The sequence below is a fragment of the Dipodomys merriami genome, unplaced genomic scaffold, assembly GCF_024711535.1.
Source record: "Dipodomys merriami isolate MVZ:Mamm:240054 unplaced genomic scaffold, mDipMer1.0.p SCAF_547, whole genome shotgun sequence".
NCBI lineage: Eukaryota > Metazoa > Chordata > Mammalia > Rodentia > Heteromyidae > Dipodomys > Dipodomys merriami.
Window position 1 is genome coordinate 465,027 of NW_027206121.1, and position 14,411 is coordinate 479,437.

General features: G+C 38.5%; 1 protein-coding gene across 1 annotated transcript; it reads left to right on the forward strand.

Moving 5' to 3' along the window:
* Nucleotides 1-1,733: 1,733 nt before the first annotated feature.
* LOC138811667 (zinc finger protein ZFP2-like) lies at nucleotides 1,734-12,244 on the forward strand. Its single transcript, XM_069999370.1, is given in 5 exon segments — nucleotides 1,734-1,872; nucleotides 3,059-3,148; nucleotides 3,814-5,077; nucleotides 5,079-5,188; nucleotides 12,150-12,244. Coding segments are annotated over 5 exon segments (1,698 nt in total).
* Nucleotides 12,245-14,411: the final 2,167 nt, after the last annotated feature.

Below are 14,411 nucleotides of genomic sequence, written 5' to 3' on the forward strand. Positions count from 1 at the left end.
TGAGTAAAACATGTTTCCTTATTCTCCTGACACAGAAGACTGTTGCCTAGAGAAAATGCAGACATGCAGTTCACCTTACCTAGCCTTCAAGGTCAACAGCACCTCAGTTTCAGATGCTATCTTTCCAACAGTAAGGAAAAGGCCTGCACTCCAGTCTCTTAACCCTCTCCCGAATTCTCTTTTAAGCCTTTTGCAGCCAGCTCTCAGTGCTCTCATTGCTGTCAGGTTGGAAGTCCAACCTCTCAAACCTTTTTCCCTTCAACTCAACTTCTGAGTTCCCAACAGAAAGTACTTCCTTCTACCAATTGATACACTACAAGAAAATCTGTTTTCTCCTGATTTTGTGTTGGTCTAACTTCATTTGATGTGCTATTCAGTTTTGTTTTTCCTTCCCACTACTTTTGAATATTTTAATTCACTGCCAGTATAAGATTGGAACTAGTGTTGAAAAAAAATAATACAGTGACGATATGTTCTCTATTAGAAATATCACTTGTCGCAAAATCTCACAGATGTTTACTCACTAATTGATTTTGATCTCTGAGGAATTTCACTATTAACTAACACAAGTGAAAATATATCCTTAGAGATCTACTGGAGAAAGGACTCAGGAATATGTGACGCATTTTAGCATTTGGTCATATTGAGCATTTTTGTCATCTTGAGTGTTCCTTGAGCCTCCCGATATTTGCCTTCACCTTCCATGAAGGCCTATTAAAATGAAAACCTTGTCCAGGAACATTTTTTTCTCTCACCTATATTTTGTATTGTAGAATGTAGGCAAAGTTTACAAAATTTCATGGTAGCAGTTCTTTTTTACATAGGAAGGAAATATTAGGGTATTTATGACCACATTTTAATATTTAGTATTTAATTCAAATATGGTAAACCATGGATATATTTATGTGGGAACTCAATTAAATCTTATAAGGGCCCAATCAATCATTAGTTACTTTCTCAAGTACTGTTACTGTTTTTTGAACATTCATGTGGACACTGCTTTTCATAGATCTAGCAATGTTCTATATTCTGTATTCCATGTGAAATCCTGAATGTGTGCTGCTTGCTTTTGAGAGTACTTGTTAATAGAAGGTCTAAATAGGATTTATGGTGAGGCAGTATGTGTAAATGAAGGAAAAATATTGGTTTAATTCATTTTTACCATGGTATGTACTGAATTTTATCAAAAATGATAATATAATTTTTCAGACACCTCCTTAGACTTAATATTATCATGCCAGAATATTGTCTCCTTAGAGTTTTTATCTTGTCTCTATTGCTAGCTGCAGAAATGTGCTTGCATGCATTATGGAAACTGTAATTTTTTTTATTGGTCTTGGGGCTTGAATTCTGGGTCTGGTTGTTTTCCCTCAGCTCTTCAGGTTAAGGTGAGTGCTACCACTTGAGTGACAGTGCCACTTTCATTTTCTGGTGGTTTATTGGAGATAAGTGTCTCATGGACTTTCCTGCCTGGGCTGGCCTTGAATCTTGATCCTCAGACTTCAGCCTCAACTCGGATTACAGGCATAAGTCAACAGTGCCCTGTAAATCTGAGTATTTTAATGACCAGGTTTATGTATTGTCAAATATTTCTAGTTTGGTATTTAATTCTCCCAGTGAATAGATAACAAAGCTAGCTGCAAACATTGTATGTAAGACCAAAGCATACCTGCAGCATAATGAATTTCCAGGTTGGAATTCTCATAACCCAGGTCTAATTTCTTGATGGAAATATGCCATTACAGAAGCTGATCTCATTTGAGGATGTGGCTGTGTACTTCACCTGGAAGGAGTGGCAGGATCTGGATCCTGGTCAGAGGACCCTTCATAGAGATGTAATGCTGGAGACCTATAGCAACCTCATGTCCTTGGGTGAGCAAAGGTTATTTTTACTTGGAAGATCAAGTGCTTTTATTTTAGTAGATATTAGACTATTTATCTTATTTAGGGAGAAGATTCCAGTCCATTCCCAGGTAAAAAACTGCTAGTATATAAGCCAGTCAAATTTAAGTCTGAGAGCTTGGTGTTGTTTGTCTTTCACACTAGTGCGTGAGCCACAATTCTATTTTGGCTTTTGTTTTGGGGTATATTCTGTGTTTCCATGCCCAGGTTGGTTTCAAGCCTGCCTCTTCTGATCTCACCTACTAAATGTAGGATTACAGATGTAAGCCTTTGGACCACTACATTTTCTAAAAAAAAAAAAAAGAAAGATTCTAGGCCATGGGAAGTGTCATTTTTTTAATAAGGAAAACTTCAACTTCATTATATGTAACTCAAGAGCTAATTTTATTCTCATTCTTTAAGAAGGCAAATCAATAGTTGGACAAAAGTTCTAAGCTATGATCCACTAATAGGAGACTGACTTCCCAGACTTGGGTAATTATTATAGGTGGATCTACAGTCTAGAATAGAACATATATTACTACGGACAGTATGCTCTGGAAATCAGTAGGTGAAAGTGTGTATTTGTAAGCCAAACCTGCTACAGCGTTTAGTGATTCAAGCTACGAATCCTAGATAGTCCAGAGGCTGACATTTGAAGGTTTCAATTTGAAACCAGCAGCTGTAGAAAAATACCATGAGACTCTTATCTCCAATTAACCATTCAAAAACTAGAAATATAGAAAAGACTCAAACTAGTAGAATGCTAGCCTTTAGCAAAAGAGCTGAGTTCAAGCTACACAGTTGGCAAAATAAACCCAAAGGTGGATGCTATTCCACCATGGAGCTCTTAAGAATTGAGAAACCATGGGCTGGGAAGGTGGTTCAGTGGTAGAGGAATTGCCTTCCATGCATGAGGCCCTGTGTTTGATTCCTCAGTACCACATAAGCAGAAAAATATTGGCGATGTGGCTCATGTGATACAGTGCTTGCCTTGAGCTAAAGATCTGCTGGACAGTGCCCAGGCCCAGAGTTCAGGCCCCAGAACTGGACCCCAACCTCCCAAAAACAATTGAGGAACTAGATTTAGGAGCAACCTTATGGACAGGATGTCTGAGACCTTACATTAATGATGACCCAGCAAGAGCAATTGTTCTCCACTATTTCTTAATCACAGGGCACTGTGTTCCTAAACCCAAATTGATTGTGATGCTGGAGCAAGGTGCAGATCCATGGATAAGAGAAGCCTCAGACAAGAATTTTACAGGTGAGTTAAAGCATCTTGAATGGTGATGATGGGTCCTGAGTCCAGTTGGTCTGTTTATCTTGAGCTGTACAGAGCGACAGTATTCCTAGTGCCCCTGAGTCATGTGTGGCAGAGAACTAGGTGATCCTTTGTCTCAAGGAATTGTCAATCCAGAATTCACGTGGAGAAAAAAAAAAAAAAGAATTCACGTGGAGACAAACTAAATTTGTTCGCAATTCTCTTTGCCTGTAGAGAAGTCATTCTTTAAGATAAAAGACAATAATAAATATATAAAAGGAGATCTCATTTTCTTTTAAAATAGTATTATGCAGGTAGGAGGAAAATAGGAGAATGGTAGTGCTGCTATTCTCTGATCAGGACAATATCTCATGAATTGTGCTGGGCATAGAGTGAGATTCAGAATGGAACCATTAAGAGTACATAGATGAATAATTTCAGTAAATATATCCTAGAAAAATGTGAAATACAGAAAAACATTATTTTCCATTGTAAAATATCAGGACTACATTCATAGTAAGTTGCAGAAAAAAGTTTATATTCTGCACGAAACAATGCTTTGGTATTTGAAAATCATGTAACAGTTAAAATGTGAGAAAATACCTTTACAGTAAGGAATGTGTGGATCTCATTTATGTTTTTGTCTATTTTTCTGTTATGCATTTTAGATGTCCAAGAAATGGAGGATGTGATTAGCACCTGTCAGGAAAGTCACAATAAATATCTCTCTGACATAGCAGTCATGAATAGTAACCCAGGGGAGGAAAAATTGAGATTTATAAAAAGTTTTAATTTGAGCTCAAAACGTAAGTCAGAACTGATTAAGAGTAATGGGAACTCCTTAGGAATGAGGACAGAAAAGGTCACTGGGTGTCAGAACATGAGTGTTTTCAGTGAACTTGGTAAGATGTGTGCTGTATATAGTCCTCATGTGTCTTCTGTAGTTGAAGAATATAAACAATGTAAAAGGTCTTTCACTGAGAAGACATACCCTGTTGTCCCTCAGAGAAAACACACAAGAGATAAACCATATGAAAGTAAAATGTGTGGAAAGATTTTCACCAGTAAGGCATACCTTACTGTCCACCAGAGAAGACACACAAATGAGAAACCTTTTGAATGTAACATGTGTGGAAAGTCTTTCACCCAGAAATCAAAGCTTACTGTCCACCAGAGAACACACACAGGAGAGAAACCTTTTGAATGTAACATTTGTGGAAAGTCTTTCACCTGCAAGGCAAAGCTTACTGGCCACCAGAGAACACACACAGGAGAGAAACCTTATGAATGTAATATGTGTGGAAAGTCTTTCACGAAGAAGTCAACTCTCACTGTCCACCAGAGAACACACACAGGAAAGAAACCTTATGAATGTAATGTGTGTGGAAAGTCTTTTACCCAGAAGCTACACTTAACTGTCCACCAGAGAACGCACACAGGAGAGAAACCTTATGAATGTAACATGTGTGGAAAGTCTTTCACCAAGATGTCAAACCTTACTGACCACCAGAGAACACACACAGGAAAGAAACCTTATGAATGTAACATATGTCAAAAGTCTTTCACCACGAAGTCAAACCTTACTGTCCACCAAAGAACACACGAAGGAAAGAAACCTTATGAATGTAACGTGTGTGGAAAGTCTTTCACCCGGAAGCTGAATTTTACTGTCCATGAGAGAACACATACAGGAGAGAAACCTTATGAATGTAACATGTGTGGAAAGTCTTTCACCAATAAGTCATACCTTACTGTCCACCAGAGAACACACGTGGGAAAGAAACCTTATGAATGTAATTTGTGTGGAAAGTCTTTCTCCCAGAAGATACACTTTACTGTCCATGAGAGAACACACACAGGAGAGAAACCTTATGAATGTAATGTGTGTGGAAAGTCTTTCACCAAAAAGTCATACCTTACTGTCCATCAGAAAGCACACAGGAAAGAAACCTTTTGAATGTCATATTTGTAGAACATATTTCAGCTAAGATCTACATGTTACTGTCAACCAGAGAGCACACACAGGAGAGAAATTTTATGATTGTAAGCTATGTGGAAAGTCTTTCACCCAGAACATACACCTTTCTGTCCGTCAGAAAAAAAACCCACCAGAGAGAAATGTTATGTATGTAGCAGGCATGGAAATTCTTTCACCTGGAAGGCACAACTTAACATCCATCACAGAACACAAGAAGAGAAACCTTATGAATGCAACCAGTGTGGAAAGACCTGGAGGTCACAGCTTAACACACATAAGTTGATTCACACAAATGAAATAACTTAGGATTGTACCAAATGGGAAAGTCTTTGATCTGTAAGAAAATTGAAATTGCAATACAGAACCAATACAGGATAGAGACCTCATGATATAGCAGATGTGGAGTCCTCCAACTACAAAACACAGCTCAGGGTTCATAAAACACACAAAACACACAGACACACAGAGACACACCCTCACAAACAAAGAGGAGAGAAATCCTATGTAGGAAAAATAAATGGAAAGGCTTTCAAGAAAAAGTCCTAACTCAGTTTGCATCAGAGAACAGACACAGGCGAGAAAATACAAATATAATAATTGTGGAGAGTTCTTCAAAGTAGTCATGGATCCAAGTTCATGGGACACACAGCGGAGTAATCTTAAAAACATTACAAATGTGGAAATCCTTTGATCAGAAAGGAATACCTCATGTTCATCAGAGAACTGACTCACATAGGAGAAAAGAAAGTAGTGCATAGAACATATGTGAAATGACTTTCAATCAGAACTGAGTCCTCAGCCTTATGTGAGAGCAGAGACAGGAAAGAAATTACGAGTACAGAAAACATTTTGCCAGAAGTCCCATCTGTACAGGTATCAGATACCTGGACACATGACAGAATCTCTGTAAATATAAACATCAGAGGAAGTCTTTCAACCAGAAGCCAACCTTCAGCAAGTATTAGAACATTCACCCAGGAAAGAAGCCCGATGTAGGAAAATCTTTGTCAGAAAACCTCTGTAAATTATACAGAGAAATCCTTCATGGCAGAGGTAAGCTAGGTGTGTTAGGAAACCATTCTTCATTCTTCAGCTTTCTTTGAGCCAACATTTCTCAGACTTTCATCGTGTTGAGTGGGGATGGTATCTTTCAATATTATCCAAAGTGTGTGGAAACAACCAGTTATAACATGTAATTCAGAGATTAAAGTTATTAACTTGCATCTTTTATACTAAGGAATGGTGTGTCAGAGTAATTTGATAAACTCTTCTTAGAAATATGAGGTCTGTCCCTTTGGGACTGGATTCAGATCATCTCCCTCATGGTTAGGGGAACAATAGTTGAGTGAAGACTGTTATGATTGGAGGCAAGAACATGAGAACAACTTTTTGTCTATTGCTCCCTTAAGTCCCCCTCTGTATGTGTGATCCAGCATTACTGTACAAATGACTAACTTATTCCAGTTCAGTTATTGAATGGAAGATCTACTGGAAGATATTAGTCCTTATTGCAGTACATACATAGTAGTAAAGTCTTTCTCAGAGGGGTAACAATGCTCGATAGGAAATGTATTCATAACCTAATTCATATAATAGTATAACCAATTTATACAGTATCTTTACAATTAAATATATATTCTAAAAAATATGGTGGATTAATAAAGACAAGAGTCTCAGCATTTTGCTTTGGGGGGGAGAACTTCAAAATGTCTTCAGTGCTTGGTCATTTCTTTAATTAATCACTGGTGATGAGCAACTTATGATTGATTCACTCTGAGCCCATTTAGTTGTTCTGCTGAGTGAGCTATAATAAAACACTAGTGTTAAAGATGTGTTATACCTGTGTTATCTCATAGAGGGCCAAAGTAGATTTGACATTAGAGGAAATAATCAAGCACACGAAGATATTGATTAATCTCTCTCAAAAATTGAAGTTAACAAAAAAATAAAACCATCTGCCACTTGAGCTACAGCATCACTTTTAGGCTCTGAGAGGAAGGGAAGAACGAAGGATGGAAAGAAGGAAGGAAGGAAGCAAGGCAGCAAGAAAGGAGGGAAGTGAGAGAGGGAAAGAGGAAGGAAGGAATGAGGAAGAAGGAAGAAATAAACTTTTCAAAAGAAGAATGTTTAATTTTTGGTGAATGTGAAAATTATTCTTTCAGAGGTGGGCCTCAAGAAAAATGGCTTTTATAAAAAGCAAATTCTTGAACTGTTTACAAAATGATAAAGAGGATGTAACAGTTTATAAATTGATTTAATAATTCAGTTATATTAACTAATGAGGTCAGGTGTGGCTGGTGGGTCTGGCATCTTGTCTTCATGCAGGGGGAAGGAAATTCCCCCATCCATCACTTGCCACCCAAATGATGGTTGTGGCTGGTTCCCTGGAAGCAGGGGTGAGCATTTGGCTGATATGTTACTCAATCTGTTAGTCCAGTGCCTCGGACTGGAATTTCCTGTGGACCTGCCTCCTGCTTAGGCCCTATTTAGGCTGGAACAGCAGTGGCACTAGATGCCATGGTACATGTCTCTGTGATCATGTCCTGTGTCCTGTCTCCTGGCTTGTCTCTGGTCATTATAGAGTGTCAATTCAGCACTCTCTCGGGGCTGATTGGTTTCTTTCTTCTTTTAGATTTTCACTGTATTCTTTTTTTTTCTTTTTTTAATTTATTTTTTATTGTAAAAATACTGTATAGAGGGGTTAAAATTACATGGGAAAGATAATGAGTACATTTCTTATCAAGAATTGCAGCCTCCTCCTTTGTTTCCCCTTCCCATCCTTCCAAGCCTTCTGGCCTCGCACTCAATCCTCCGCCCCCACCCCCAAAGTTGTAAAGTTTGTTTCTGACATGACAATGTGTACTTATTGTTGCAATGGTTCCACCTGTATCCATATTTTGCTGATTGGATTCTTAGTGTTGTTTTTATTTTTTTTCTTCTGTCCTGTTTCCAAGCTGTCTAAGTGTTTTTGTGGACTGCAAGTCTTTGTTACATCAGGCTGCTTGCAGACTGCTAGCTGTGTAATAAAGACTCCAGTATTCCATCTTCCCAAATGTGGCTTCCAACAAATATACTGTCTTCTTTTACAGAAACACAAAGGTTGACCTAAATTTAGAATTTCTAGAGCCAAGATAGATGCCACAGTATAGTTATGTAATTAAAGATATCCTGGAGGCATTTAGAAAAAATATCTGTTACATCAGAAAGTGCTTAATTAGTAAACCAAGACCAAGACTCCAGATCCTATATAAGCCAGTCATTCTACATATGTCTAGAGCAGTTTCGTTACATGAAGAGCTCTACTTTCACACTTTCATGAAGAAATGTTTTTGTGCCAATATGAGGTGTTCAACACAGGAACTGAGTTGAGGCCAACCAGAGCTGGCTTCAAAGGAGATTCTCTCATCTTGGCCTCCATAAAAGCTAGGAATCAAAGCATGAGCCCTGTGGGCTTCTCTGAAAACATCTCTCTCTGGGAATAAGAGGTTTCATTCAGTGCTTTGCCCCACGATTCCTGTCCTTTCAACAATTTTGGTATTTATTTTAATTTTTCAAAGAGAATCCTTAAATCCTGGCCAGGATTCCATTTACAAGATAAGGACAGTGGACTTCACATTGCCAGATTTAGCTAGGTTGCTAGCTTAACCCCTTCCGTCACACTGTTCACTCTTCTGCTTATCTACTGAGGCCTAGTTAAATATAATAGGGAGATTGGCAGGCCCTTGGCTTTCTACTTGTAACACACACACACACACACACACACACACACACACTCACACACACACACACACACACACCGGCCATTGGATATAGCTCATTCTCCCACATGGCTTCCTACTTGTAACACACACACATACACACAAACACACACACACACACACCGGCCATTTGGATATAGCTCATTCTTCCATTTTTACAAACTGGATGCTTTCTGGTAAAGGATGGTTCATGGACTGGAGTCCCTTCTACCTAGGTCTGTCATATAGCTGTAATTGAAAGACATGAACCAACATACCACATTCACTCAAAGTAGCCCTGATGATAACATTTTATTTTTGATTTTATTATTTTTGTTATTATCATTTGGCCAACACTTTTGCTTGACCTCAAAAGGTAAGGGACTTACTGGTCACTGAATTGGTAAAGTACCCTTTCCTTCTTTTAATTTAAAACCAGTTATTTCAAATGAGCAATTACACTCCCTCATGTGTGGAATCATAGCTACTCAGGAAGCTGAAATTAGAAATATAGTATTTGTAGGCCATCCCATGCAAAAGCTTCATGAAAATGGTATCTTAGCCAATAAAAGGATGGATCTGGTCATATGTGCCTATTTTGTTTGCTACTTGTGATATGTAATTATAAAATTAGTGTGTTGAAAGGCCCAGACACAGAAGCAAGACCCTAAGGTGAAAAATCAATGATACAAAAGGGCATCTGGAATAGAAGGTAAAGGAAGCCTCACAAATTTTGCCCCTGAATTCAACCTGACCGCCACTAATATGATCTGTGCAAAAAAAAAGATAACTTTACTGAGATTGCAAAAGGACCTTTGCCTATGTCTATATGATGTTATTAATTTTATATCCTATTCTGTGGACACCATGAGTCCTGCTTGGATCAAATAGTTAAGATCTCCTGATCTAACAGGGTACTGGTACTTCATATTGGAATTAGTTGCTCAAGAGTATGAGGTTTAAAATCACAATTGAAAGACCAACTAGGTAGGAAATGCTATGAGACTGTTACCAACAATTTTCACCAAATTTCCCACAAGTAGTGCTGTGAATCATGTGGATAGACTGTCATCACATTTGTTCCTTTATTACAAAATCTCAAGGACAGTACCCAGGCCCTGAGTAGAAAGAACTTCAAGGCCAGGAAAGATATTTTGTAAAAATGGGTTCTTTGGCCTTCCTGTAGGAAAGTTTCCATTCCTATAGAAACCTAAAATACTCCATAGGGTATAGTCATGGTCCATCAATTGAAGTTGAATTGAAATATCTTATAAGCCTGGGTAATGATAAATTGTCACAAATAGTTTGGTATCTTTTGTCATGTGAATGCACATGCATATACCTTTATGTTTCTGACTGGTTCATAGGTCCTTGCAGAGGATCAAGTTACTATCTAGGACAATGTGGTCCCCATCTGTAAGGTATGGAATTAGACATTCCAAGAGAGATCTCAACATATAAAATGTGGCCAAATATTTCAGTATACTTGAAACAGTATCATAAGGAATCAATAATGATTATTTAAGATCTCAGAATACCAATATATTTGAACGAGAACACAATGGTCTTCTACTGTGTGCACACAGATGTAGGAGACATACTCTTTTCAGTCTTTTCTGTCCAGATGTGTAGAAGCATTTTTGCTGTTCTTCCCTTATGGATTGCACTTTATTTCAAGGCCACTCCCTGGGGTGAATGAGTGGATGTTTAGTTTCTGCTCATTCTAAAAGCTCCTATGTCCTGAAAAGAGAAGTGGTGAACCATGACTTGGGTACATGTTCACCCTGGACCTAATGACTAAGAGTGGGTTAAGTTATACAATTTTTGAGAATATCAATGGTCCTACCACAAGTTTCATCCTGTAGCAATAACCAAAGTTAGGCTTTAGAAGAATTCTGCCTTTGTTCAAAGATTTCAACTCTAAGTTAGATTATTTTCAATAGCCATTCATTGAATGTTACTGGATAAAGTATACAAACATAGTCATATCATCAGCAGGGGCAGTTCATATGACCCAAGGTCATGACCCTGAAGAATCTGCTCTCTAGAGATCTAAGTATTTAACCAAAACCCTCCAGTTCCCAAGCAATCTTGGTCCCAATGAGAGAGCAGGATATTCGGTGAATCCTTGTTTCTTCCTGAGGTTAACCTGGAATGATGCATCTCACAGTGACTGGAATGGACAGAAGCTGGGATACTGAGCACAGTGGGTACTGAACAAGGCTCTCATAGGATTTTCACTAGAACCTCAGGGACCACCCAAGGCCTCCTTCCATTACCTTGACCACTTATATCTTTAGTGTTGTCCACCTCTAGGTCATTTTTCCTCCCATAATTAGCATAGTATTAAGTGTACATTTTTCCCGCTCCTTTGAGAAACATCTTACCCTTAGCTCTCTTTACAGTTTCCTCAATGAATTGTGAGGTTCTTTTACATTTTTTTCTTTCAGTTTTCTTGATCAGAAACATCCTTGTATAAAGTCCCTGTTATAGAGTTGTCAGTACTTTGAGAAAATCACTACCTGGGGCATCCACAGCTAACCATCTTTTCTTCACTTGTCCATGGGGTCTGAGCAAAACCAAGCCAAATCTTTATATGTGAATTCTAATTTAAATGTTTGTTACCAAAAGTTTGATGTGGAGACTTCATCAGGTGTGTTGGAAGTTGGCTGGGCTCATAGTCTAGGCCAGAACTCAAAATGGAAGGTACAGGAAAGAAAAGATTGGTGAGGAGCCAGCCGAGGAGAGGAGCACAGTGCCAAAGTCTTCATGTAATATGCAAGCCTGGCAAGCCCCTTGGGACAGGAGTAAGGAGCCCAGATCAGGGCCTGTGCTACCCATCAGTACACCACCAGCACCACATGGCACCTCCAGCATGGGACATGGTGTGCCCAGGTTTCAGGAGGGCTGACTGTTGACACAGGGACCTGTTAGTCAAGTTAAGCCAGTGGCCTAATGTAATTGTCTTGTCTTATGTAGATGATACAATTGCTGTGGACAAGAAGAATTGCTAGTAAAACTATTGTCTGATGAACTAGTTAAAATTCTTCAGGATATTTGTGTGTGTGTGTGTGTGTCCTAAAAAGAAATTGAAAAGTAGTTCAGAGAGAACTCAAATGACAAGAGTGTCAGACTTAAGTCCTCAGCAAGATAGATCCATTACAATCACAACCAATAAGTGAAAAGGAAAGGTTTCCTTCACTTATTTTCACCTACCTTCACAAAGCCCATTGTGTGCAAAATAATAAGAACAGAAATGTATGTGTTGCTGCTTACTGTTGTACAACAGCTAGTTTACAAGTGACAGCAGAGGCAGAGAGTCTCTTCCGTGTGCGGCCCCTGCACTCAGTGGAAAGGAGGACAGTAGTATTGAAAGTGAACTAAAGTCATCGGTAAGTTTGTCTTTTAAATTGCAGGGGAAGCATTGACTAAATGAGCACATGTTTTGTTTTGCTGGTCCTTAGGCTTGAACTCAGAGGCCAGGTGCTGTCCCTGAGCTGCTTTTGCTAAAGTGTAGCATTCTACCACTTGAGCCACAGCACCACTTCCAGGTTTTTCTGTGCATGTGGACCTGAGGAATAGAACCCAGCTCCTCATTCATGTAATGCAAGCCCTGTTCCACTTCGCTACCTTGCTTGTCCTATAAGCAGACTTTTTACGTTAAAAGAAGAAAGATTAGGCTGGTATGTAGTATCCACCTTCCATGTACAAGTCCCAAGGTTCAATCCCCCAAAGTGAAAGGAAGATAGTAGAAAATGGGATAATATGAAGTATACAGATACAAGAACAAAGAAAAATAGAAGAACAAAGGCAATGAGCAAGTATTAGTTTTTGTTTGTTCATGATTGTTTCTTTTTTCTTTTAATTGTTGGTTGTGGGGTTTAAACTCAGGAGGGCCTGGCATATCTGTTTATCTTTTCACTAAAGGCTGGCATGCTACCACTTCCAGCCAGAATGTCACTTGTAGTTTTCTGGCATTTAATTGGTGATAAGTCACAATGAATTTTCTGCTGATGTGGTGCTGAGAAATGGAACCCAGTGCCTCATGTATACAAGGCAAGCTCTCTACCACTGAGCCACACTCCCAGCCCTGCCTCCTTTCTTAACACAGTGTGGATGGGGCTGGCAATGTGGCTTAGTGATAAAGTGCTTGCCTAGCATGCATGGAGCACAGGTTTTGATTTCTCAGTACCTAATAAAAAACAACTACCAAACACCCCTAGAAGCACTGGTGTTGTAGCTCTAGTGGTAGAGTGGTGCTAGCCTTCAGCATAATGAAATTCAGGAACTGTTCTCACACCTTAAGTTCAAGCCCCAGGAATGTCAAACAACAACAACAACAAATGAGCAAATGAAAACAAAAAACCCAATGTCAGCAAGTTTCATTGATAAACACACCACACACACACACACACACACACACACACTTTTTAAAACCATGTTCACCTCTTATATACCATGTCTGCTTACTCTCCCTGCTCCAAATGCTACCTACATCCATAGGAGAATTTATTCTATGTTTCTTTTGCTTTTGCATTCTCAAAAAATTATTGTGAAGGTGATATATATACATATGTATGTATACATACATACATATATGTCTATATATACACATGTGAGTATATATATACATATACACATATATGTATACATACACATGTGTATGTATACATATATACATATGAGTATTTATACATATATATGTATGTCAAATTTCCATAAGCCAGGTATTCATTTCATTACTTGATTGATTCCTCAATTGATTTCATTACTTATTGAACAATATGCATTTTTGCACAATTCCACCCACTTTTTAAAAAGCATTTATTTCTATATATCACAGAAAAACATACTAATATTAGGTATTGATCTCATTGTCCCAGTGCTGTCCCTGACCATCTTTTATCTTAAGGATTTATCACTTGAGCCATTTATCAATTTCTACTTCTGGATTTTTAGGTGATTAATTGTAGATAAGAGTTTCTGAAAGGGCTACATGAAATTAAGTCCTCAGGTCTCAGGTTTATCAACATGAGACGCTTGTGTCCAGCAACTTTAAATATTATTATATGCACTATGTTATTTGTGGTATGATTTTTCTTTTCATGATTCACATGGCTTGATCTCTGGGCCTGGGCTCTGTCCATCAGCTCTTCAGCTCAAGGCTACTGCTCTACTACTGGAACCACAGCTCCACTTCCAGATTCTTCTGTTATGTGGTCCTCAGCAACCTAACCCACGGCCTCATGCATGCAAGGCAAGCACTCTCCACTGAGCCACCTTTCCAGCCCCTACAGTAGCATTTTCAAAGTAATATATTAGGTCTTAGATATTTGTTTGTTGCACAGATTCAACAAACCATAGAACCAAAATACTTGAAAAAGTATGGCACCTATAGTAAACATGCAGCCTTTTAAAAAACTGGCATTATCCAATGAACAATGCATTGTAACAACTATTTAGTAGGATTTAAATTGTAATAGGTATCAGAGGTGATTTAGAGTGTATAGAAGATTCCCTGGAGATTATATTAGAGGTGATTTGCACTGTA